Source organism: Lissotriton vulgaris, chromosome 12 (assembly GCF_964263255.1).
Source record: "Lissotriton vulgaris chromosome 12, aLisVul1.2, whole genome shotgun sequence".
Classification (NCBI taxonomy): Eukaryota; Metazoa; Chordata; class Amphibia; order Caudata; family Salamandridae; genus Lissotriton; species Lissotriton vulgaris.
Window position 1 is genome coordinate 11,256,586 of NC_141700.1, and position 26,580 is coordinate 11,283,165.

The following is a 26,580-nucleotide window of genomic DNA, read 5'->3' on the forward strand; positions in this document are numbered from 1 at the left end:
GGTATGGGCCCTCAAGAAGCTCCGGCCCTACCTTTTTGGCACCCACTTCCGGGTGCAGACCGACCACCGACCCCTGCAGTGGCTGATGCATATGCGGGGGGAAAACCCAAAGTTGCTACGCTGGTCCATCTCCTTGCAAGGTATGGACTTCACAGTCGAACACCGGCCTGGGCCAGACCACGCCAACGCGGATGGCCTGTCCCGGTTTTTCCGCCTCGACGAGGAGAGTCCCCAAGAGGATGGGTAACTCTCCCCGCCTTCAGCTGGGGGGGACGCATGTTGGACAGGCCACATGAAGGGCCGCTCTCCCCCGGCCCAACCAGGCCCGAGTACCGTCACGAAAGTACCACACATCATCATTGCACGCCTTCCGCCCTCTCAGGGCCCCGGCCTGCGAAGCAAGCTAACCTCGTGGGTCCGATCCACTGCCGGCCCACGCGGCCAACCTGAGCCGCCATCTGGGACACTTCACCACGAGGCCGCCTGGCCCCCGATCGACCTCGACCCTGGGCCTGGCCCGGCCTCAGACATCCCGGCACCACCATCCACCCAGGAGGTGAGCGGGCTACTTGGCAAGTCAATGGGAGAAAGAGGTGTCGATGGCTCTCCCCCGCCAAGTGCCGCTCGCCCATCGCCTCCCCGGGCGCTGGCTCCACCCCCCTGCTGGGTGTCTGGACTCCCTCATCCCGGACCCCCCGACCTCCAAGTGCGAGGGTCCGGACATCAAAGCACGCCAGCCCTATAACTGGGGCAGCTCCAGAGCAGGAAGGCAGTTGTATCTTGGAGTCGAGAGACGTAAAGAGGAACTCATCCTGGACGGACTACTGGCGCTGCCGTAGCTCTGTCCTGTGCACCATCGTCTTGCCTGTTGGCGCTGCCACTGCCGTCGTAACCTTCATCCTTCATCGTCGTCGGGACCTGCTGGCGTGGCCGCGGACCGTTGTAACCGTCATCCTTCACCGGGACCTGCAGGCTCCGCCGCGGACCGTCATCCTTCCTTCGTCCATCTCGGGACCTGCCTGGCTCCGCCGCGGCCCGACCATCTAGAACGCCGAGCTCGAGGATTGAGAGCTACTTTTCATTCATCGGTAACTAAGACTGTCCCGCTACCCCTTTCCTCAGCCAAAGACTAGAATCGAGGGGACCCCTGAGTCCAGACCTCCTTGTATCATACCATCGTAACCTAAGAATTGCATATAAAGTCTCGTTAACCTTCAGTCTTGTGTGGTGTCCGTCTGTGGGGGGGAAGTTACTTGTCTGTACAGTCGTTGGAGACGGCTCTCCCCGGAGACCTCTCCCCGTAATCTCGGCCGACCCTCCCGGTCCGTCTAACAAAGGTGATGTGTCATGGGGGGTGAAGTCTCACAGTCCACTTATACATTTCCTTTTTTGGTCTGGCTTGACAGCTCAGATGTTGCTGACCTTATGTGTTACTTCAGAGAGGGACTGGGGCTCCATCCAGATGGTGGCTGAAGAACAGCTCTTGGGTGGGAAAAGGCTGTGTGTGTCCACAGAAAGACTGCTTACACTCCAATCAGTTGTGATGTTTTTTTTCTTCTATAAAGCTGCTTGAGCGGCCGGTTCTTTTGCCCGCCAGATAAGGCTCAGTAGCACGCAGGAGATGGAGCTGTCTCTCCCTCTAGGTCAAACACATGCTTCTGTGATACTATTAAATAACAGCTTTTGTAGTCCTAGCCCCCCCCCCCCCCACTCCCTTTCCTTACAATCAGAAGAGTGAAGGTGTGTATTAGAGATCGGCAGTGTATGCCTGGGGCTATGCTAATCTACATGCATTTTAGGTACTTTAACTTGGCAGTCCTTGAAAGAATGGTGTTTTTTTTTCTTTATTATTGCTTTCTTATTCTTCTGCCTTTCTGTGATTGCTGGCGATAAAAGTGATATGCTGTGATGCCTGTATCTTGAAGAGTAACATGCTTTGATAATTATTAGCACAATGCCCTCACACTCGTGAGAGGAGAGTGACTGCAGTGTGAATGTTGAGTGATTTGTTGGTGAGAGTTGTATGAGTGGTGTGTAAGTGCAGGGTGAGTGGTCTGTGAAAGTGCGGGGTGAGTGGTGGATGAGTGCAGAATGAGGCGTGCGTGCGTATGAGTACAATGTGAGAGGACTGTGAGTGCAGGATGAGAGACTTGTGAGTCCAGGGTGAGCAGGGGGACTGGTGTGTAAGTGCAGTGCAAGTGGTTTTTATGAGCAGTGTGAGTGCAGGCTGAGCGATGTTGGCGTGTGTGTTTGTAGGGTGAGCAGTGAGTGAGCATCCAAGGTGAGCAGTGTGTGAGTGTGCAGGGTGAGCAGTGTGTGAGTGTGCAGGGTGAGCAGTGTGTGAGAATGCAGCGTGAACATTGTGTGAGCGTGCAGGGTGAGAAGTGTGTGAGTGTGCAGGGTGAACATTGTGTGAGCATGCAGGGTGAACATTGTGTGAGCATGCAGGGTGAGCAGTGTGTGAGTGTGTAGGGTGAGCAGTGTGTGAGTGTGTGGGGTGAACAGTGTGTGAGTGTGCGGGGTGACCAGTATGTGAGTATGCAGGGTGAGCAGTGTGTGGGTGGCCAGGGCCAGCAGTGTGTGCGTGTGCAGGGCGAGCAGTGTGTGAGTGTGCAGGGTGGACATTGTGTGAGTGTGCAGGGTGAGCAGTGTGTGAGTATGCAGGGTGAACAGTGTGCGAGTGTGTAGGGTGAGCAGTGTGCGAGTGTGCAGGGTGAGCAGTGTGCGAGTGTGCAGGGTGAGCAGTGTGTGAGTGTGTAGGGTGAGCAGTGTGTGAGCGTGCAGGGCGAGCAGTGTGCGAGTGTGCAGGGTGAGCAGTGTGTGAGTGTGTAGGGTGAGCAGTGTGTGAGTGTGCCGGGTGAGCAGTGTGTGAGCGTGCAGGGTGAGCAGTGTGCAAGTGAGTAGGGTGAGCAGTGTGTGAGTGTGTAGGGTGAGCAGTGTGTGAGCGCGCAGGGTGAGCAGTGTGTGAGCATGCATGGTGAGCAGTGTGTGAGTGTGCAGGGTGATCTGTGTGTGAGTATGCAGGGTGAGCAGTGTGTCGGTGTGCAGGGTGAGCAGTGTGTGAGTGTGCAGGGTGAGCAGTGTGTGAGTGTGCAGGGTGAGCAGTGTGTGAGTGTGCAGGGTGAGCAGTGTGTGGGTGTCCAAGGCCAGCAGTGTGTGTGTGTGCAGGGTGAGCAGTGTGTGAGTATGCAGGGTGAGCGGTGTGTGGGTGTCCAGGGCCAGCAGTGTGTGAGTGTGTAGGGTGAGCATTGTGTGAATGTGTAGGGTGAGCAGTGTGTGAGTGTGCAGCGTGAGCAGTGGGTGAGTGTGCAGGGTGAACATTGTGTGAGTGTGCAGGGTGAGCACAGCACCCGCACACACACTGCACCCTCACACACACTGCACCCTCACACACACTGCAAACATTGCACCCTCACACACTGCACCCTCAGACTCTGCACCCTCAGACACTGCACCCTCACACACTGCACCCTCACACACTCTGCACCCTCACACACTCTGCACCCTCAGACACTCTGCACCCTCAGACACTCTGCACCCTCAGACACTCTGCACCCTCAGACACTCTGCACCCTCAGACACTCTGCACCCTCAGACACTCTGCACCCTCAGACACTCTGCACCCTCAGACACTCTGCACCCTCAGACACTCCGCACCCTCAGACACTCCGCACCCTCAGACACTCTGCACCCTCACACACTCTGCACCCTCAGACACTCTGCACCCTCAGACACTCTGCACCCTCAGACACTCTGCACCCTCAGACACTCTGCACCCTCAGACACTCTGCACCCTCAGACACTCTGCACCCTCAGACACTCTGCACCCTCAGACACTCTGCACCCTCAGACACTCTGCACCCTCAGACACTCTGCACCCTCAGACACTCTGCACCCTCAGACACTCTGCAACCTCAGACACTCTGCACCCTCAGACACTCTGCACCCTCAGACACTCTGCACCCTCAGACACTCTGCACCCTCAGACACTCTGCACCCTCAGACACTCTGCACCCTCACACACTCTGCACCCTCACACACTCTGCACCCTCACACACTCTGCACCCTCACACTCTGCACCCTCACACTCTGTACCCTCACACTCTGTACCCTCACACTCTGCACCCTCACACACTCTGCAATGGAACATACAAACTAAATACTACTCAGTGCCACATAATTACATGCCCCATAATTACACTGCACTCAATGCAACATACACTCCTAATACCACTCAGTGCCACATAATTACATGCCACATAATTACACTGCACTCAATGGAACATACACTCCAAATACCACTCAGTGCCACATAATTACACGCCACATTATTACACTGTACTCAATGCAGCATACACTCCAAATTCCACTCAGTGCCACATAATTATATGCTACATAATTACACTGCACTCAATGCAACATACACTCAAAATACCACTCAGTGCCACATCATTACACGCCACACAATTACACTCTACTGAATACAACATACACTCCGCACAACACCACTCAGTGCCACATAATTATATGCAACATAATTGCACCGCACTCAATGCAACATACACTCCAAACATTACCACTCAGTGCCACATAATTATACGCCACATAATTACACTGCACTTGTTAGACGGGACCTGGAGGGTCGGCCGAGGACAAGGGGAGAGGTCTCCGGGGAGAGCCGTCTCCAGCGATCGTACAGACAAGTAACTTCCCCCCCACAGATGTACACCACACAAGGATAAGGTGCAACGTTCTTTATAAGCAAAACTTCAAGTACGGTGAAATGGTACAAGGAGGTCTGGACTCAGGGGTCCCCTCTATTCTAGTCTCTTGGTTGGGGAAAGGGTAGCGGGACAGTCTCGTTACCAATCTGGTAGATGAAATAGCTCACAATCCTCGAGCTCGGCGTTCTAGATGGTCGGGCCGCGGCGGAGCCAGCAGGTCCCGGGATGGTTGAAGGTAGCGACGGTCCGCGGCGGAGCCAGCAGGTCCCGATGAAGGAGGTGGTTACAAACGGTCCGCGGCCACGCCAGCAGGTCCCGACGACGAGGAAGGTTTCAGAAGGTTGCGGCAGCGCCAGCAGGCAGGTCGATAGTTCGCAAGGCAGGGCTACGGCAGCGCCAGTAGTCCGTCAAGGATGAGTTCTTCACTGCGTCTCTCGACTCCAGGATACAACTGCCTTCCTGCTCTGGAGCTGCCCCAGTTATAGGTCTGGCGCCCTTTGATGTCCGGACCCTCGCACTTGGAGGTCGGGAGGTCCAGGATGAGGGAGTCCAGACACCCAGCAGGGGGGTGGAGCCAGCGCCCGGGGGAGCTGGGGCGATCGGCATCTGGCGGGGGAGAGCCATCGACACCTCTTTCTCCCATTGACCTGCCAAGTAGTCCGCTCACCTCCTGGGTGGATGGTGGTGCCGGAATGTCGGGGCTTGGCCAGGCCATGGGTTGGGGTCGATCGGAGGCCATGCGGCCTCGTGGTGCTGTGTCCAAGATGGCGCCCAGGCCGGGCGAGAGGGCCGGTAGGGAATCGGGCCCATGATGGGGAGATGTCCAGGGGCAGGGGTCCCATATGAGACGGGAACGGGTGGTTGTTGCGTGTAACACCTGAAGAGCCGGTCTCGGGCCTGGTCGTGCGGGGAGGGAGCAAGCCTTTCACGTGGCCTGTCCAACATGCGTCCCCCCCAGCTGAAGGCGGGGAGAGTCACCCATCCTCTTGGGGACTCTCTTCGTCGAGACGGAAAAAGCGTGACAGGCCATCTGCGTTGGCGTGGTCTTGCCCTGGTCGATGTTCCACAGTGAAGTCCATCCCCTGCAGGGAGATGGACCAACGCAAGAGTTTCGGGTTTTCCCCCCGCATCTGCATTAGCCACTGCAGGGGCCGATGATCGGTCTGTACCCGGAAGTGGGTACCGAAGAGATAAGGCCGGAGCTTTTTGAGGGCCCACACCACGGCAAAGGCCTCCCTCTCGATGGTGCTCCAGCGTTGCTCTCGGGCCAGGAGCCGTCTGCTGATGAAAGCCACTGGCTGGTCAAGTCCTTCGGGGTTCAGCTGGGAAAGGACTGCCCCAATGCCAGGGTCGGAGGCGTCCGTTTGGACGATAAATTCCTGACTGTAGTCGGGGGCCTGGAGCACAGGGGCGGAGCACATGGCGGCCTTCAGCTTCTCGAAGGCCGCTTGACAGTCGGGGGTCCAGTTGACTTTCGTTGGTTGGTTTTTGGATGTGAGTTCCGTGAGGGGCCCCACAATGCTACCATAGTCCCTCACGAACCGCCGGTAGTAGCCTGTGAGTCCCAAGAAGGCGCGGACCTCGGTCTGGGTGATGGGGGGCTGCCAAGCCTGGATGGCAGCGATCTTGAGTTGCAGAGGGGCCACCAGACCGCTTCCCACCTGGTGCCCGAGATAGGTCACGGACCCCTGGCCAATTTGGCATTTGCTGGCCTTGATCGTGAGGCCAGCTCGTTGGAGGGCCTGTAGCACCTCTCGGAGGTGGTCGGACCAGTGGCGGCTGTACACAGCGATATCGTCCAGGTAGGCGGCGCTGAATTCTTCGAGTCCCGCCAGGACCTGGTTTACTAGCCGCTGAAAGGTTGCTGGGGCATTCTTCATGCCGAATGGCATGACCTTGAAGTGGTAGTGGCCATCAGGGGTGGAGAAGGCAGATCGTTCTTGGGCCCGGGTTGTGAGACCGATCTGCCAGTAGCCCGCTGTCAGGTCGAAGATGCTGAGGTAGCGGGCAGCTCCCATGCGGTCGATTAGTTCATCTGCTCGGGGAATGGGGTGTGCGTCTGTTCTGGTGACCGCATTCAAGCCCCGGTAGTCGACGCAGAACCGGAGTTCAGGCGTGGTGCCGGGGGCGGCCACTTTGGGGACCAGTACCACCGGGCTGGCCCAGGGGCTGTCGGAGGGCTCGATGACCCCGAGCGTGAGCATCTTGGCCACCTCCTCTTGGATGCAGGCCCGTACCCGATCTGGTACGCGGTAGGCCCGATGGCGGACAGGGGGACTCTCTCCGGTGTCCACGTCATGTAAGCACCAGGGGGTGACCCCTGGGGTGAGGGAGAACAGGGTAGCGAACTGCAGCAGGAGGTCTCGGCAGCCTTGGCGCTGTTCCGGGGTGAGGGCCTCCGAGAGTCGGACCCCGTCCACAGAGCCGTCCTTCTCCTGAGTCCGTAGGAGGTCAGGAAGTGGTTCGGAGTCCTCCTCGGCTCCGCTCTCTGTTGCCATCAGGAGGCTGAGCTCCGAGCGCACAAAGTGTGGTTTCAGTCTATTGGCGTGGAGGACCCGGAGAGGGTTCCGTGAAGATTCCATATCGATGAGATAGGTGACAGGGCTCTTGCGCTCGACTACCTTGAAGGGCCCTGTCCATTTGTCTTGCAGGGCGCATGGTTCGGTGGGAGACATTACCCACACTTGTTGGCCAGGTTCAAATTCGATGGAGGAGGCATTTTGATCGGACCACCGTTTCATGTCTTCCTGACTGGCCTCCAAGTTTGCTTTTGCCATTTCCCTGAACCGTCTGGTCTGGTTGCGGAGGGTTAGGAGGTACTTGAAAACATCTGGAGGGTTCTTTAGAGGGGGCATTTCCCAGCCTTCTTTGACTAGGCTGAGCGGCCCACGCACCGGGTGTCCATACAAGAGTTCGAACGGGCTGAAGCCGAGGGACTTCTGGGGGACTTCTCGGTAGGCAAAGAGGAGGCACGGCAGTAGCACATCCCACTGGCGACGGAGGGGCTCTTCCAACCCCCCAATCATTCCTTTGAGCGTGCGGTTGAACCGCTCAACCAGTCCGTTTCCTTGGGGGTGATAGGGGGTCGTGAAACTGTAGGTGACCCCACACTGTTGCCAGAGGGACTTCATGTATTTTGAAATAAAGTTTGTGCCCCGGTCGCTGACGACTTCTTGGGGGAAGCCCACCCGGGAGAAGATCCCCATCAAGGCCCGGCCGACTACCGGGGCTGTCACAGTTCGCAGGGGAACAGCCTCGGGGTAGCGAGTGGCGTGGGCCACCAGTACCAGGATGAACCGATGTCCTTGGGCTGTACGGGGGTCCAGGGGCCCCACAATGTCTATCCCCACCCTCTTGAACGGGGTGGTGACCACCGGGAAAGGTTGCAGAGGTGCTTTAAGCTTGCGGCCGCTCTTCCCGCTAGCCTGGCACGTGGGGCAAGACCGGCAGTGCTGGAGGACGTCGTTCCTCATCTTGGGCCAGAAAAAGTGAGTCACCAGGCGACTGTAGGTTTTGTCCTGACCCAGGTGGCCAGCCAGGGGGACATCGTGGGCCAGGTTTAGCAAGAAGTCTCTAAAGCGTAGGGGCACCACTAGCACTCGACTGGCCCCTAACTCTGCGATTCTCTGTTCGCTGTACAACAGGTCATTGTCCCAATGGGTTCCGGAGGTATCCCCGGCACTCTGGGCGAGGGCTTGTTGGCGGAGTCCCTCGAGGGAGGGACAGGTCTTCTGCTCGTGGCGAAACTGTTCCTGGGTGGGCCCCCCCTCCTGACGCCACTGAGCCAGGCCGGGAAGGTCCTGAGGCTGAACGGGCCCCTCGGGAGTTTGCTCTGGGGGGACGGCACGGTCGGTGTCTTCTACTGGAGCGACGGGGGGAGGAGGTGCCGGCCATTCATGTTCTTAGGGTCGGGGGGTGGCACGGGCAGCCATGGACCGGGTGGTTACGCACGCCCAGTCCGGGATGCCCAACATCCCCAGGTGCTCTCTCCTCTCTACGGCGGCCCACGGGGAACTCTCAAGATCATTTCCCAGGAGACAGTCTACGGGGGCATCATCTCGGACCGTCACCTTCAACATGCCGGAGACTCCTCCCCACTCGAAGGGGACGCAGGCCATCCGACATAGACTCTCCGAATTGTCGGCTGAACGGACAGGGCAGAGAATGTTCGGCAGGATCTGTTCTGGGGTCACCAGGTGACAGCGGATGGCCGTTACACTGGCCCCGGTGTCACGTAGGGCTTCGGCCCGGCGTCCATTAATGTTCACCCACTGACTGTACTTCCGGGTGTTGGCGGGTAGGGGGACCCGCGGGACCATGTCTCTTCCCCCTAGGCACGCTAGAACCATGGCGGCGGGTTCCCATTCTTGGTGTTCTTGCTCACATTCCTCGTGTTCTTCGGAGATTTGTTCTTCCCCCAGGGCGGCGGCAGCCATCTGGCGGGGTCTCGGAGTCTGGCTCTGTGGACAATTCGGGTCGTTTGCGTAGTGGCCGACTCGCTGGCATCGGTGACAGGTGACATTGGCTCTGTATCCCGGCCACGCCGGGGTGTTGCCCCGGTTGGCCGGGGGCGGGGTGCTGGTAGCGGGAGCGGCCGGGGCGTTGTCTCTTCCTCGGCCCTGGCCCCCTCCTCCTCCTCGGGGACGGTGCTGACCATGGTTGTTCCTGTTCTGTTCATGGGACCCATTTCGGCCCACTCGGGTAATTTCCCACCGGTCAGCCTCGGCGGCGAGCTGCCGCGGATCAGTCAATTTACTGTCGAGGAGGTGCTGCCTGAGCTCGACGAAGCAGTTGTTTGACAGATGCTCCCATACCATGAGATTGAAGAGTTGCTCGTAGGTCGTTACGTTGCTTCCCTTGATCCAACCCTCGAAGGCTCGGCTGAAATAGTTCACGTATTCCACCCAAGTTGTACCCGGGATCCGGGTGCAGTCTCGGAACCTCTGGCGGTACATTTCGGGTGTGAGCCCATAGCGGGTGAGGAGGGTAGCTTTCATGTGGTCATAGGAGGTCATCAGATGGTCGGGAAGCTGTAGCAGGGCATCGCGGCCCTCATTGACGAACCTCCCCCATAGACCGGCTCCCCAGTCGCTGCGATCGATCCGGTGGGAGGTCATAGCGATCTCATAGGCCTTGAACCACTGCTGTATGTCGTCATCTCGGAAATATTCTCGAACGACATCCTTGGGGATGTGTACCTTCTTTTCTGTTGCCCCCGGGGTGCGCGGTTGCTCGGGCACCCCTAATTCTTTGTTCTGCTTGCGTAAGTCTATCTCAGCTAGTTTGCGCTCGTGTTCATACGCCAGTCTCTTCTCTTCGAGCTCTCTTTGTCTCTGTTTCTCTTCCCGTTCTTTTCGGAGCCGCAGGTGTTCCAGGTTCAGTTTTTGTTCGGCTAATTTAAGTTCGCCATCCATTTTGAGCCGGGCCATTTCTAGCTCATGTAGTCGGTTTCTTTCTCGTTCTTGGATCTCATCTTGCGAGAGACCCGTTCTTTGCTCCTCGGGAGCCGTGGTGTTTTTTTCTGCTGCTGTGACATTTTGGTCCGGGGGTCTGACGGCCCCGGTTTCTGCCCATGACTCAATGGCGTGCTTGAAATCGTCTTTAGTACTCAGACCGGTGGTAGCGATACCTAGTACAATGCAGAATTGTTTCAACTCACGATGGCTGTACTCTTCCAATTTCTCCATCTGGAATTTGTCGGTGGATCCGCTTTCTTTAGTTGACATTGTGGTTTTGTTGTGGGGTGAGCTACTCTCTGTACGATTACGCGTCGATTCGGTTCGCGCCGCTGGCCACCAATGTTAGACGGGACCTGGAGGGTCGGCCGAGGACAAGGGGAGAGGTCTCCGGGGAGAGCCGTCTCCAGCGATCGTACAGACAAGTAACTTCCCCCCCACAGATGTACACCACACAAGGATAAGGTGCAACGTTCTTTATAAGCAAAACTTCAAGTACGGTGAAATGGTACAAGGAGGTCTGGACTCAGGGGTCCCCTCTATTCTAGTCTCTTGGTTGGGGAAAGGGTAGCGGGACAGTCTCGTTACCAATCTGGTAGATGAAATAGCTCACAATCCTCGAGCTCGGCGTTCTAGATGGTCGGGCCGCGGCGGAGCCAGCAGGTCCCGGGATGGTTGAAGGTAGCGACGGTCCGCGGCGGAGCCAGCAGGTCCCGATGAAGGAGGTGGTTACAAACGGTCCGCGGCCACGCCAGCAGGTCCCGACGACGAGGAAGGTTTCAGAAGGTTGCGGCAGCGCCAGCAGGCAGGTCGATAGTTCGCAAGGCAGGGCTACGGCAGCGCCAGTAGTCCGTCAAGGATGAGTTCTTCACTGCGTCTCTCGACTCCAGGATACAACTGCCTTCCTGCTCTGGAGCTGCCCCAGTTATAGGTCTGGCGCCCTTTGATGTCCGGACCCTCGCACTTGGAGGTCGGGAGGTCCAGGATGAGGGAGTCCAGACACCCAGCAGGGGGGTGGAGCCAGCGCCCGGGGGAGCTGGGGCGATCGGCACCTGGCGGGGGAGAGCCATCGACACCTCTTTCTCCCATTGACCTGCCAAGTAGTCCGCTCACCTCCTGGGTGGATGGTGGTGCCGGAATGTCGGGGCCTGGCCAGGCCCAGGGTTGGGGTCGATCGGAGGCCATGCGGCCTCGTGGTGCTGTGTCCAAGATGGCGCCCAGGCCGGGCGAGAGGGCCGGTAGGGAATCGGGCCCATGATGGGGAGATGTCCAGGGGCAGGGGTCCCATATGAGATGGGAACGGGTGGTTGTTGCGTGTAACACCTGAAGAGCCGGGCTCGGGCCTGGTCGTGCGGGGAGGGAGCAAGCCTTTCACGTGGCCTGTCCAACAGCACTCAATGCAACATACACTCCAATACCACTCTATCTATCGCCCTCCCTCTACTATCGCCCTCACTCTATCTATCTATCGCACTCAATCGTTCTATCTATCGCATCACCACAGCATCACCAGGCGCTACCACAGCATCACTGAACGCCACAGCATCACTCGCCGCCGCCACAGCATCACTCAGCACCACCACAGCATCAATCTGTGCAACCATTCAACAACAACTGGTTCAAATATGTTCTCTCAATGTTTCAAGCTTTATTACAAATGTCACAAAAAGATGTTAATATTTCACTTCTGTTCTTGAATTTTTGTCACAATAAAATACAATGAACATAATCTTCACAAAAGTTATTTATAAAAGCTATTAGCATTATAAATTACAATAACTTTTATTTAAGTATTAATTATTTAAAAAATTAAAACCCATTATTATTTGTAATATCAATACATCTAAGTTACGTAAATACAACACATATTGCATTACAAATTCTATAGGTGTCACATTTGCGAAAGCTAAAAATTTTGGCATTGTAAATGACAAAGCTATTAATTTCGCTATTGTCAAAACCAACACATAAATAAAAAAAATTCATTTACAATACCAATAGCTCAAACTTTCCTAATGCGAGACCTATTGCATTGCAAATGCTTGTTATAGCAATGCTCCCGGGCCATCGGTGCACAGCTAGATAATTCAGAAAGCAGAATCACGAACTGCGGAGCGGCCTGTCAGAGGGGTAAAAAGAAATCCTTTAATCAAAATCCCCCTACCCAAACACTAAAGGTGTCACCCAAGCCATCTCAGCGGGTGCTTTTAGGGTGCTCTGGGACTTGGTGTCCCTTTTTATGGGCTAGTTTGGATCCGGATTCTGAACCCATTCAGGACACAACTCAGTTTAGGACCAGTTTCAGATCTACCTGATCTCAGTGTATTTAGTAGCTCCAGATGTAAATTAGGTTTAGGGAGCAACTGTGACTTCTAAACAGAGATTTCTCCAGAAAGAGGTGGGTAAGAGTAGACCTGTTGAGACGGTCTTGTTTCTCTGTTGCAGAATCACACGCCACAAGATAAGGGTGTGGGATGTGACTGAAGCAGGAAACTCTTTCTACGGCTCAACAACTCAAATGTATTTATTTATTTATTTACTTACCATTCCCTTTAACAACCTCGTCATATGTATTCTACTCAGCTGAATGAATTTTTATAAATGTGGCGGTTTCCAAATGAACCTGGTGATAATTTCTTATTCTTTTTTCCTCTAGCCTCATTGAAAGCTGCCTTTCACCACTCCCAAGTTCCCCGTCTAAAAGGTTCCTGCCGGCCAAGCGCAAGCAGTACTACATCAACCGGGCCATCCGCAACTCTGATCTCATTCCAAAGGCCAAAGGACGGAAGAGTCGTCAAAGGCTGGAGAACAGTAAGGTTGCCCCTTGCATGCCCCCTCCTTGAACTACTGGCTGCACATTGGGCAGTGTGACCCTCTGTAAACCTCTTCTCTCAGCCACTGGCTGCACACTGGGCAATGTGAACTCTGCACGCCCCTCTTCGAGCCACACATTGAGTGTTGTGACCCCTGCAATCCTTTCTAGCCACACATAGGTCAGCATGACCATGCAAGTCCCATCCTTCAGCCACTGGCTGTACATTGGCTAAAGTTGCCCCTCAAGATCATGGCAACACGTAGGGCAATTTTCCCTGTGTTGCCCCTGTCTTTGAGCTGTAAGCCTACTGCAAGCTAACTCTACTTTGCATGTCCTTGTGTGATTGGACAGCATTCTGCCTCAGCCACACCCCTTCTGAAGGAACATATGCTTTGTTTGAGTCCACTTCCCAGCCAGTAGCCCCACATATGCAGTATGCTCCATGGCGGTCTCCCTCCCCATAGTTACTGGGCTGCAGATAGCAAACATCTGACATGCCCTTCTTCATCTGTGGCCATATAGTGGGCTGTGTTCTCCATGCCGGTTCATTCCACCTGTAGTGACAGCCGCCAGGGTCACTTTGGTATCCTACCAAACAGTGACATGATCCCAGGCATCATGGCTCCTTCCAACACTCCCCCGTAGTGACTTTATGAGCTGCCTCATGCCAGCCTCCTTCATATCGTGACTGAACCATAAGGGGAGTACACATGCCAGCCTCCTTCATATCGTGACTGAACCATAAGGGGAGTACACATGCCAGCCTCCTTCCCAAGAGTGACCAAGAACCCCCCCCTCCCCCGCCATCCTCAGGCTTGCCCCTTCCACCAGAGTGACAGAGAGCGGGGAGCATTCATCTTCTCCCCCCCTTCCCAGCAGTGACAACATGGTGTGCAATGTGCTTCCTGACTGCAGTCTCCACATGCTGTGACTGTGCACCCTGCCTCACTCTCACCCACAGTCACCACATGATGATTAGCGTACCCTGTGCCACCCTCCTTTCTCAGTAGTGAACAGATAGTGGGCAGCATACTATGTGTGAGACCTCTTCCCCATTGCATACGTCACTGTAGGCAGCATGCCCCTTTCCAGCCACTTTTTACATCAATGACTGAACCGTAGGCAGGAGAGACCCTGTCCACTTCATTCTGCCCTGTGCTCACTGAGTGCACCAAGGCAGCTCTGTCCCACAGCAGTGACAGAGCAGTGAGGAGCATACTTCCTGCTCCTCACTGTGACCGCTGCTTCATGGTGTTTAACTTGCTTCTTGCCAGCTTCCTCTCTCCCCATGCCTCACGCCCATCCCCCTTCCCCGACAGTGACTGTATAGTTGGTCCGAGTGCTTTGTGCCAGCCTCCGCCCTAGAAGACACCACTTGATGTATGGCATGCCTCCTGCTCAACTCCTCAGATGTGACCACATTGGTGCCAGCATCCTACCCCGTAATGTCTGTTTGTTGGGTTGTTTGCTTCGTTTCAGCCTGCTCCCCAGAAATGACCACATTGTTTGAGGCATGCCTGCACTCTACCTTTCTTTCAGTGGTGACAGTATAGTGGGTAGCATTCTTCCTGGCAGCCTCCTTCCACCCAGAAGAGACCGCCTGGTGTGGAGCCTGTCTCGTGCCAGCAATGACCGTATGGTTGATAGTGTGCTTGATGCCAGCCTCCCTTGCCCCAGCAGTAACCTCATGATGGGTAACATGCCCGGTGCGGGCCTTCTCCCCAGAAATGACCTCATGGTGTGTGTGGAGTGCTTTGCCCAACGCCTCTTTCAGTGGTGGCAGTATGGTGGAGGGTAGCCCGCGTTGTGCCCCCCCAGCAGTGACCGAATGGTGGGTAGTGTGCTTCATGCCAGCCTCCGTGCCCCATCATGAGAGCACAGTGTGCCACATGCCAGCTTCCTCCTGGGATGAGAGCACTTGTGCTGCAGATTTCTAGAGCAGCCGCTGCTCCCTACAGTGGCTCTTGTAGTTAATGTTAGTCATTATCGCTGTGACCATATTCTCCCAGCTGAATGGCTGATTGAAAGAAGGGCCCTCGGCTCTAAACAGCAGCGGCTCTTTCGTGCACTCCTAATGTCATCGGGTGATAATTGCCTGGCTAGGGCCAGTCTAATGAGTGATGCTGGCCTCGCAATGAGAAGCACATTATTGTTTCAGAGCGAGAGAGCAGATGATTAAAGTATAGGAAGGGTCTCGCGATGGTGGAGGCTGGACACAGCCTGCTTTCCATAGTGCACGGATAACATGCACCGACCCGCTGAGTGCAAAAATTGAAATGATCTCGGCACCATGACAATTCTTAGCGCACAAAGGCATGACATTCAAGAGGCAATTACTGTTGGCTGGGGCTCGTTTACTTTCCGTACATGAGCCGGGCTAGCTGGGTCCTTTTTAGGTCGAGCCTACCAGACAGTGCTCGCTACCTGATTGCGAAAGACCTATTGTGGGCTTAACACAAACATGCAGGTGAGTGCAGCCGGCGCAGTGCTTACAATTGTTTGCCATTCCTTTTGCTCTGATTGGGCTGTTTATTATTTGTTGGCTTTTTTGTCAGTCTTGTGTTTGTCTTGCCCCTGGAGAATAGTCTCTTTACCCATTGTTTTAATCAGTCGTCTTCTATGCTTCCTTTGCTTACTTTTGGGGAACTGTTTCTTCATTTTGCTTAAGCACTCCATGACAGTTCATGCATTTTTCTGTTCTTTCCCATGTGTGCTTTTTTCCCCTCTCCCTAAATCTGTGCCCATGTGCTTCTCTTCCACCGTCCGCACACGTATTGCTCTCTCTCTCCTGTGTACTTCTGCACCTCCCACGTCTCTCTTTCACCTGTATTCTCTGTCTCTTGCTTCTCCACCTGCAGTGTTACTTTTCCCTGCCTCCTCCCCATCCTACAAACCTCATCTATTATTTTTTTTAAAACCGTGCTTTCACGCGTTTTTAAAAATGTGTATTTACATATCCATCTTCAGATGCTAGATTCTGTGGGGGTTCTGATACATAGTAGAACTTCATCAAATACAGAACCATGCTATAAGCATCGAGAGAGCGATCTGAACATCCTCCTCTTGTCAAGCAAGACACCTCTGTTGGGGTAGCATTCCTTTATCAGTCATGCCAGCAGTTCTAGAATAATAACAGAGAAAGAGGGCAACTCTGGCTGGTGCCCTGCTCAGCGTGTAGCGGGCTGGACTCAGATCTCAGCTGGCAGGCACATTAGAGCAGCAAGCTCCAGCCCATAACTCCCTCACCAGTCCAACCCTTGGGGGTTTCTTGAAAAAGACTGCCATTCCACTAACTCCAAAGCAGCGACTCCCTCCAGCTCAGGTTGAAGGTGGTGCGTTATGGCGAACATTGTGCATAGATTTGCCATGGTTTGGCCCTGAAAAAATCCTGCCTCCTCCACAATGTTCTGTCATATAGTGTAGCGGCTTACCTTCTATCACTTTAGCCAATATTTTGGCCTCAGTATTTATAAGAGAGAGGTAGAGAGGAGGAGCACCAGAACCCAAGTAGAGTTAAATAGTCAGTAGATTAGCAAAATGTGGCTAGTGTTGTGAAACGCATCTTTTGCTGGTTTTGTCAGTGTTCTCACAGCCGCACTCTGCAACGTCACTGGGAGCACACCAACGTCCCTGACCTGCTCGGGCATCACCAACAAATGCAGAATCAATGGTGGGTTGGTGGGGGTGTTTTTGTGTGCATGTATGTATGTAAAACTAGAAAGGAGGGGGGAGAAGGAGGATGAACTAAACTAGGTCGGCCTCCAGTCTTTATCAGAAAATAAGGAACCCCCTGTGATGGGTTCAGAGACCTAGTTTGTGTGTATGGTAACTGCTAAATTTTAACAGTGTCTGCCATAATGAGAAAGAATAATTTCTTTCTAGAGTCCCCTCACTCACCGGGGTTTCCCCACGGTGACATGCTTCATCATTGGGGCTTCCCAGTTCTCTACGAAAAGGGGCGTGCTGCGACTAGCGGACTACGCAGGAGCACTATTATTGTGACAGGCTATGTGTGGTGCAAAGTGTGGTGATAGTGGAGTGGGTGTGTGATTAAAAATACCGTGCTAGTGGGCCTCAACAATTTATTCTGCTCCTAGTTTGGTATATTAAAAAGGGGTGACACTGTTATCTGGCCTTAAGTTAGGGCTAGATCAGTGTTCTGTGGTCGACATGTTTCAAGCTCCCCCAAGCTTTTCATCAGGACCATACAGGGTCCAGCCCTGTATATTCCACTCCTATATTTAAATAAATAAATTTGTCTCAATACAATTTCTTTACGCTGTTACTTAATAAACATGCGTGTTGCATACATACGATTTTATGTCTTATTGGCGTATCTGTAAAAGAGAATGACACTTGATTAGTGGCAAAACATCCCCCTTCAAGAGCAAGGGGATCACACATGTAGCTCTTATCTGTCTACGGCGTGAGTGTGCCTTATGCACCATACCGGTGCGTGCAGACTCTCAAATCAGTGCAGGAATACAGCTGAAGTGAAATAAAAGTGTTTTAGTGAATTCACACACATACATAACATAGGACTTGATGTGACTATAGACATGACACACTACGTATATATACACATACACATAACGATCTTTCATGGCAAAAGGGGTTAGTTACATGTATAGGTGCTAATTTGCACTTCATGGTCTCAGGCGAGGGCAGGATCACCTCGTGGAAACATTGCTGTAGGGTTTTTAAAGCAATGATTAAATCAGCGTTCTTGCAGGGATTAGCGTTTTTTACTCAAAGAATGCGCGTTTATCAAATGAGGAGTCTAAACCCCCATGCGATCTGTCATAATTATTTCATGCAGCTTGGTTTTCAAAGTACTTACTTCCTATCGGTAAACCCGCTCGGTATTACCTATTCGATCCTCACCCGACCGCATACTGACACTGAATGCGTGTGCCGGTGTATTTAGAGTCCTCGCGCTTCCGGGTACAGATTGCTCATAGCTAGAGCGTCCCGAGTGCGGCGGCCATATTGAGTGAGTGTTTTGAGCGCTGAGCACGAGTCTCTGATAAATTTGCCTCATATACTTCTAATACAGGGAGATATATACGGTATATAGTTTTACACAGGGGTCCGGACAGTTTGCTTCCCTTTGGTGGTATTTAGGACCATTTTTTAAAAAAAAAAACGAAAAGATGTTAATTATTACCAATGTTAGGTCTGAAAATAGTGAAATTCATAAAAATAAGGTTATTGGTCTTTGCTTGTTTATTGTTTGATGGTATCACTTATCATTATGTGAATTGAGGTTTTCCTTGGCATCATCAAACCATTGTGATGGTGGTATGAGAAGGATGAGGTACAAAGAGATCTCTATAGTTTGGTACAACAGTATCTTTCGAGGGCCTCATTATTTTCTGAATGCGCCCCAAGGGATATCATCGTTGAGCCCCAGGGTGTCCATGTGTAGTTTGAACACCCATCTTTGCTCACGTTCATGAAGAATGTGGTCCAGATTGTCTTTGTTTTGCACTGTCTCCAAAACCACCCAAGTTAAATCATTGGGTGTGTGATTCTGCTCGATGAAATGGTTTGTCATCCGGGTAGTGGAACGTTTACACCGGATGTTACTCCTATGTTCCACTATGCGTGTGCTGACCTTTCTGGTGGTCATACCTACGTAATGTAGATTGCATGTGCATGTTATTAGGTATACCACTCCACTGGTGTTGCAATTTGAAAAACCTCTAAGTTCCCACTTCATATTATTGTTGAAGATGACGGTTTTTGTTACTGAGGTCAAATAACAAACACTGCAGTTGCTGCAGGGGAAATGTCCTATTGGTAGTGGTTGAGTTCTTATTGTTGGGTTTGAAACTATAGGGCGAGTGTGGACCAGGAAATCTTTCAGGTTCTTCCCTCGACGGTGGCTAAACATAGGGGTGGGTATCGTCAGACCACCACTATTGATCATAGGCCAATGTTTTTTGACTATCTTGACCACTGTGTCTGACACTTGGTTAAATGTCGTAATACAGATTGGTCTTGAATTGTCTGATTCGGATCTTTCTTTTGGTTCCAACAGGGCATCTCTGTTGTTGTTTCCTGCCCGTTTTTTTGCGTCCTTTATCAGTTGTTTTGGGTACTTCCTGCTTTCTAGTTTCTCGCTCAGGTCTTCTGCTTGAATTATGTAATCCTCTTTGTGACAGCAATTCCTACGTAGTTGCAAGAATTGACCAAAGGGAAGGCTCTGGTTGAGGTGGCGAGGATGAAAACTGTCATATGCCAAAAGACAGTTGCGAGATGTCTCCTTGAAGTGGGTTGTTGTGGTGAGTTTGCCTGAATCAGCATATATGTTCAGATCTAGGAACACTAGATTGGTCCTGCTCATAGAACACGTAAAGTTTAGGAAGGGATCTTGGGTGTTCAGCCATGTCCAAAAAGAATTTGCTTCTTCTTCTGTACCTTGCCAGATTAAAAACACGTCATCTATGTAACGTTTCCATTCCAGTATGTGATGTTTATAGGGGTTTCTCTCGTTCAGAATCTTAGTTTTCAGAAGACCTGAGCAAGAAACTAGAAAGCAGGAAGTACCCAAAACAACTGATAAAGGACGCAAAAAAACGGGCAGGAAACAACAACAGAGATGCCCTGTTGGAACCAAAAGAATGATCCGAATCAGACAATTCAAGACCAATCTGTATTACGACATTTAACCAAGTGTCAGACACAGTGGTCAAGATAGTCAAAAAACATTGGCCTATGATCAATAGTGGTGGTCTGACGATACCCACCCCTATGTTTAGCCACCGTCGAGGGAAGAACCTGAAAGATTTCCTGGTCCACACTCGCCCTTTAGTTTCAAACCCAACAATAAGAACTCAACCACTACCAATAGGACATTTCCCCTGCAGCAACTGCAGTGTTTGTTATTTGACCTCAGTAACAAAAACCGTCATCTTCAACAATAATATGAAGTGGGAACTTAGAGGTTTTTCAAATTGCAACACCAGTGGAGTGGTATACCTAATAACATGCACATGCAATCTACATTACGTAGGTATGACCACCAGAAAGGTCAGCACACGCATAGTGGAACATAGGAGTAACATCCGGTGTAAACGTTCCACTACCCGGATGACAAACCATTTCATCGAGCAGAATCACACACCCAATGATTTAACTTGGGTGGTTTTGGAGACAGTGCAAAACAAAGACAATCTGGACCACATTCTTCATGAACGTGAGCAAAGATGGGTGTTCAAACTACACATGGACACCCTGGGGCTCAACGATGATATCCCTTGGGGCGCATTCAGAAAATAATGAGGCCCTCGAAAGATACTGTTGTACCAAACTATAGAGATCTCTTTGTACCTCATCCTTCTCATACCACCATCACAATGGTTTGATGATGCCAAGGAAAACCTCAATTCACATAATGATAAGTGATACCATCAAACAATAAACAAGCAAAGACCAATAACCTTATTTTTATGAATTTCACTATTTTCAGACCTAACATTGGTAATAATTAACATCTTTTCGTTTTTTTTTTAAAAAATGGTCCTAAATACCACCAAAGGGAAGCAAACTGTCCGGACCCCTGTGTAAAACTATATATCGTATATATCTCCCTGTATTAGAAGTATATGAGGCAAATTTATCAGAGACTCGTGCTCAGCGCTCAAAACACTCACTCAATATGGCCGCCGCACTCGGGACGCTCTAGCTATGAGCAATCTGTACCCGGAAGCGCGAGGACTCTAAATACACCGGCACACGCATTCAGTGTCAGTATGCGGTCGGTTGAGGATCGAATAGGTAATACCGAGCGGGTTTACCGATAGGAAGTAAGTACTTTGAAAACCAAGCTGCATGAAATAATTATGACAGATCGCATGGGGGTTTAGACTCCTCATTTGATAAACGCGCATTCTTTGAGTAAAAAACGCTAATCCCTGCAAGAACGCTGATTTAATCATTGCTTTAAAAACCCTACAGCAATGTTTCCACGAGGTGATCCTGCCCTCGCCTGAGACCATGAAGTGCAAATTAGCACCTATACATGTAACTAACCCCTTTTGCCATGAAAGATCGTTATGTGCATGTGTATATATACGTAGTGTGTCATGTCTATAGTCACATCAAGTCCTATGTTATGTATGTGTGTGAATTCACTAAAACACTTTTATTTCACTTCAGCTGTATTCCTGCACTGATTTGAGAGTCTGCACGCACCGGTATGGTGCATAAGGCACACTCACGCCGTAGACAGATAAGAGCTACATGTGTGATCCCCTTGCTCTTGAAGGGGGATGTTTTGCCACTAATCAAGTGTCATTCTCTTTTACAGATACGCCAATAAGACATAAAATCGTATGTATGCAACACGCATGTTTATTAAGTAACAGCGTAAAGAAATTGTATTGAGACAAATTTATTTATTTAAATATAGGAGTGGAATATACAGGGCTGGACCCTGTATGGTCCTGATGAAAAGCTTGGGGGAGCTTGAAACATGTCGACCACAGAACACTGATCTAGCCCTAACTTAAGGCCAGATAACAGTGTCACCCCTTTTTAATATACCAAACTAGGAGCAGAATAAATTGTTGAGGCCCACTAGCACGGTATTTTTAATCACACACCCACTCCACTATCACCACACTTTGCACCACACATAGCCTGTCACAATAATAGTGCTCCTGCGTAGTCCGCTAGTCGCAGCACGCCCCTTTTCGTAGAGAACTGGGAAGCCCCAATGATGAAGCATGTCACCGTGGGGACTCTAGAAAGACATTTTTCTTTCTCATTATGGCAGACCCTGTTAAAATTTAGCAGTTACCATACACACAAACTAGGTCTCTGAACCCTTCACAGGGGGTTCCTTATTTTCTCATGTATGTATGTACACATGTATGTTATATATGTATTTATTTATTACCCACTGCCGGTTTCCAATGGGTAGTTATAGTTAGGTCAGCTGTTCATACGAAAAGCGTTTTTGTGGTGTTAAAAGTAATTTTGGCACCATTTGACAAACTCTCCACCTAACTTTCCTTGACGTTACTACTTTTTGACTAGCTTGTGCATAGAAAGTTCCATTTCTTTAAGTTTGCTGTCACAGTGACCAGATCCCTCCCATCCAGGTTATTTAGAACCTATGCTATGTCTTTGTCCCACTGTTGCAACTTTATCCTTAAATATGGGCCTTTTCTTTCATAGCTCGGTACCTGATGACCCTCTTGGAACGCGAGGACTACGGGCATGAGGAAGGAGACATGGTGCATACGGCATCCCCCAGTGTGTTTACAGAAGCCTGCAACAATAAAACCTACGTGGAGGTATGAACCTTGTGTAAAAGCTCTTGCTCATTACGTCTCTAACAGATTCCTTGTATGAAGTGGAAGCGTGCAGGACATATTGACAGTAACGTGTTATAATGTAGCACTCACAGTAAATAACATTGGCGATTAATTTGCAACTGATAGCACTTGCGTTATTGACCTAGAGATAAAAGACTGAGTCTGCTGTGTCAAAGTTAAAGCCTTCAACTATTTGGGATATTAAAGTAAAATAGAGCTCTGCAAACTCACAGCAGCAGGCTGAAGGTCTGGAGATACTGGCAGAGGGAAACACAGCCAGTCACCTCTAGGATTGGATCAGCACAAAGCATCCGTCTGAGGGATGAAAGGTCCGTCAACTCTAGGGCTGAAGATACTGGCAGAGGGAAACACAGCCAGTCACCTCTAGGATTGGATCAGCACAAAGCATCCGTCTGAGGGATGAAAGGTCCGTCAACTCTAGGGCTGAAGATACTGGCAGAGGGAAACACAGCCAGTCACCTCTAGGATTGGATCAGCACAAAGCATCCGTCTGAGGGATGAAAGGTCCGTCAACTCTAGGGCTGAAGATACTGACAGAGGGAAACACAGCCAGTCACCTCTAGGATTGGATCAGCACAAAGCATCCGTCTGAGGGATGAAAGGTCCGTCAACTCTAGGGCTGAAGATACTGGCAGAGGGAAACACAGCCAGTCACCTCTAGGATTGGATCAGCACAAAGCATCCGTCTGAGGGATGTAAGGTCCGTCAACTCTAGGGCTGAAGATACTGACAGAGGGAAACACAGCCAGTCACCTCTAGGATTGGATCAGCACAAAGCATCCGTCTGAGGGATGTAAGGTCTGTCAACTCTAGGGCTGAAGATACTGGCAGAGGGAAACACAGCCAGTCACCTCTAGGATTGGATCAGCACAAAGCATCCGTCTGAGGGATGAAAGGTCCGTCAACTCTAGGGCTGAAGATACTGGCAGAGGGAAACACAGCCAGTCACCCCTAGGATTGGATCAGCACAAAGCATCCGTCTGAGGGATGAAAGGTCCGTCAACTCTAGGGCTGAAGATACTGGCAGAGGGAAACACAGCCAGTCACCTCTAGGATTGGATCAGCACAAAGCATCTGTCTGAGGGATGAAAGGTCCGTCAACTCTAGGGCTGAAGATACTGGCAGAGGGAAACACAGCCAGTCACCTCTAGGATTGGATCAGCACAAAGCATCCGTCTGAGGGATGAAAGGTCCGTCAACTCTAGGGCTGAAGATACTGGCAGAGGGAAACACAGCCAGTCACCTCTAGGATTGGATCAGCACAAAGCATCCGTCTGAGGGATGTAAGGTCCGTCAACTCTAGGGCTGAAGATACTGACAGAGGGAAACACAGCCAGTCACCTCTAGGATTGGATCACCACAAAGCATCCGTCTGAGGGATGAAAGGTCCGTCAACTCTAGGGCTGAAGATACTGGCAGAGGGAAACACAGCCAGTCACCTCTAGGATTGGATCAGCACAAAGCATCCGTCTGAGGGATGAAAGGTCCGTCAACTCTAGGGCTGAAGATACTGGCAGAGGGAAACACAGCCAGTCACCTCTAGGATTGGATCAGCACAAAGCATCCGTCTGAGGGATGAAAGGTCCGTCAACTCTAGGGCTGAAGATACTGGCAGAGGGAAACGCAGCCAGTCACCTCTAGGATTGGATCAGCACAAAGCATCCGTCTGAGGGATGAAAGGTCCGTCAACTCTAGGGCTGAAGATACTGGCAGAGGGAAACACAGCCAGTCACCTCTAGGATTGGATCAGCACAAAGCATCCGTCTGAGGGATGAAAGGTCCGTCAACTCTAGGGCTGAAGATACTGGCAGAGGGAAACACAGCCAGTCACCTCTAGGATTGGATCAGCACAAAGCATCCGTCTGAGGGATGAAAGGTCCGTCAACTCTAGGGCTGAAGATACTGGCAGAGGGAAACACAGCCAGTCACCTCTAGGATTGGATCAGCACAAAGCATCCGTCTGAGGGATGAAAGGTCCGTCAACTCTAGGGCTGAAGATACTGGCAGAGGGAAACACAGCCAGTCACCTCTAGGATTGGATCACCACAAAGCATCCGTCTGAGGGATGAAAGGTCCGTCAACTCTAGGGCTGAAGATACTGGCAGAGGGAAACACAGCCAGTCACCTCTAGGATTGGATCAGCACAAAGCATCCGTCTGAGGGATGAAAGGTCCGTCAACTCTAGGGCTGAAGATACTGGCAGAGGGAAACACAGCCAGTCACCTCTAGGATTGGATCAGCACAAAGCATCCGTCTGAGGGATGTAGGGTCCGTCAACTCTAGGGCTGAAGATACTGACAGAGGGAAACACAGCCAGTCACCTCTAGGATTGGATCAGAACAAAGCATCCGTCTGAGGGATGAAAGGTCCGTCAACTCTAGGGCTGAAGATACTGGCAGAGGGAAACACAGCCAGTCACCTCTAGGATTGGATCAGAACAAAGCATCCGTCTGAGGGATGAAAGGTCCGTCAACTCTAGGGCTGAAGATACTGGCAGAGGGAAACACAGCCAGTCACCTCTAGGATTGGATCAGCACAAAGCATCCGTCTGAGGGATGAAAGGTCCGTCAACTCTAGGGCTGAAGATACTGGCAGAGGGAAACACAGCCAGTCACCTCTAGGATTGGATCAGAACAAAGCATCCGTCTGAGGGATGAAAGGTCCGTCAACTCTAGGGCTGAAGATACTGGCAGAGGGAAACACAGCCAGTCACCTCTAGGATTGGATCAGCACAAAGCATCCGTCTGAGGGATGAAAGGTCCGTCAACTCTAGGGCTGAAGATACTGGCAGAGGGAAACACAGCCAGTCACCTCTAGGATTGGATCAGCACAAAGCATCCGTCTGAGGGATGAAAGGTCCGTCAACTCTAGGGCTGAAGATACTGGCAGAGGGAAACACAGCCAGTCACCTCTAGGATTGGATCAGCACAAAGCATCCGTCTGAGGGATGAAAGGTCCGTCAACTCTAGGGCTGAAGATACTGGCAGAGGGAAACACAGCCAGTCACCTCTAGGATTGGATCAGCACAAAGCATCCGTCTGAGGGATGAAAGGTCCGTCAACTCTAGGGCTGAAGATACTGGCAGAGGGAAACACAGCCAGTCACCTCTAGGATTGGATCAGAACAAAGCATCCGTCTGAGGGATGAAAGGTCCGTCAACTCTAGGGCTGAAGATACTGGCAGAGGGAAACACAGCCAGTCACCTCTAGGATTGGATCAGCACAAAGCATCCGTCTGAGGGATGAAAGGTCCGTCAACTCTAGGGCTGAAGATACTGGCAGAGGGAAACACAGCCAGTCACCTCTAGGATTGGATCAGCACAAAGCATCCGTCTGAGGGATGAAAGGTCCGTCAACTCTAGGGCTGAAGATACTGACAGAGGGAAACACAGCCAGTCACCTCTAGGATTGGATCAGCACAAAGCTTCCGTCTGAGGGATGAAAGGTCCGTCAACTCTAGGGCTGAAGATACTGGCAGAGGGAAACACAGCCAGTCACCTCTAGGATTGGATCAGCACAAAGCATCCGTCTGAGGGATGAAAGGTCCGTCAACTCTAGGGCTGAAGATACTGGCAGAGGGAAACACAGCCAGTCACCTCTAGGATTGGATCAGCACAATGAATGACCTGAGGAATGAAGATATATTCAAACAACAAGGAGAGAGAGAGGTAACGAGATCTCGTTCACCTTCCCAAACAATAAAGGACAAGTTCTTAAGCCTAAAATGCTTCGGAACTCACAGGAACCCTAGAGGTGGTTCAGCAATCAGAATCACTACACCCAGGACGGATGTGCAATACACATATATAAAACAACATCAACAATGAAAGCACTCGGGAGCTCCACACGGTAAGACTGAAGCTCCGTATGTTCCTCACCCACAATTGCTGTTACAGATACTGACTGCAAATACCCACATATAGGATATACATGCAAAGGCAGGGTCTGTGGAGCTTATACCCATGGTTATGTTATAAATGTAACTCAAAGACAATACAGTGAACAAGAAAAACCACCTAGGTAGTCAGCTGTGCCCACGGATCCTGGCGATCAAACAGGAACATGCAAGGCAGTAACAGCAAGGAGGTAGAACTAAAAACCAGCACAATAGACCAGGAGCCAGCAAGGAGTAGTGCTTAACAGGAAAGGAAGGAAATCACAGGGCACACTTGGCAGAAAGCAAGTAACAAACATACAAGGCAACAGAAGCAAGACAGCAGAATAGAAAGACCGAAAACT

At 51.4% G+C, this 26,580-nt stretch overlaps 1 protein-coding gene across 1 annotated transcript in view; it reads left to right on the forward strand.

Annotated features, from left to right (window-relative positions):
• The window catches only part of R3HDM4 (R3H domain containing 4), a 236,759-nt gene that overhangs the window by 61,837 nt on the left and 148,342 nt on the right, over positions 1 to 26,580 (forward strand). The window contains exons 2-3 of the mRNA XM_086946720.1: positions 12,837 to 12,991; positions 22,182 to 22,300. Of these exons, the coding sequence (XP_086802846.1) occupies positions 12,837 to 12,991; positions 22,182 to 22,300 (274 nt within the window). The remainder of the gene's footprint in view (positions 1 to 12,836; positions 12,992 to 22,181; positions 22,301 to 26,580) is intronic.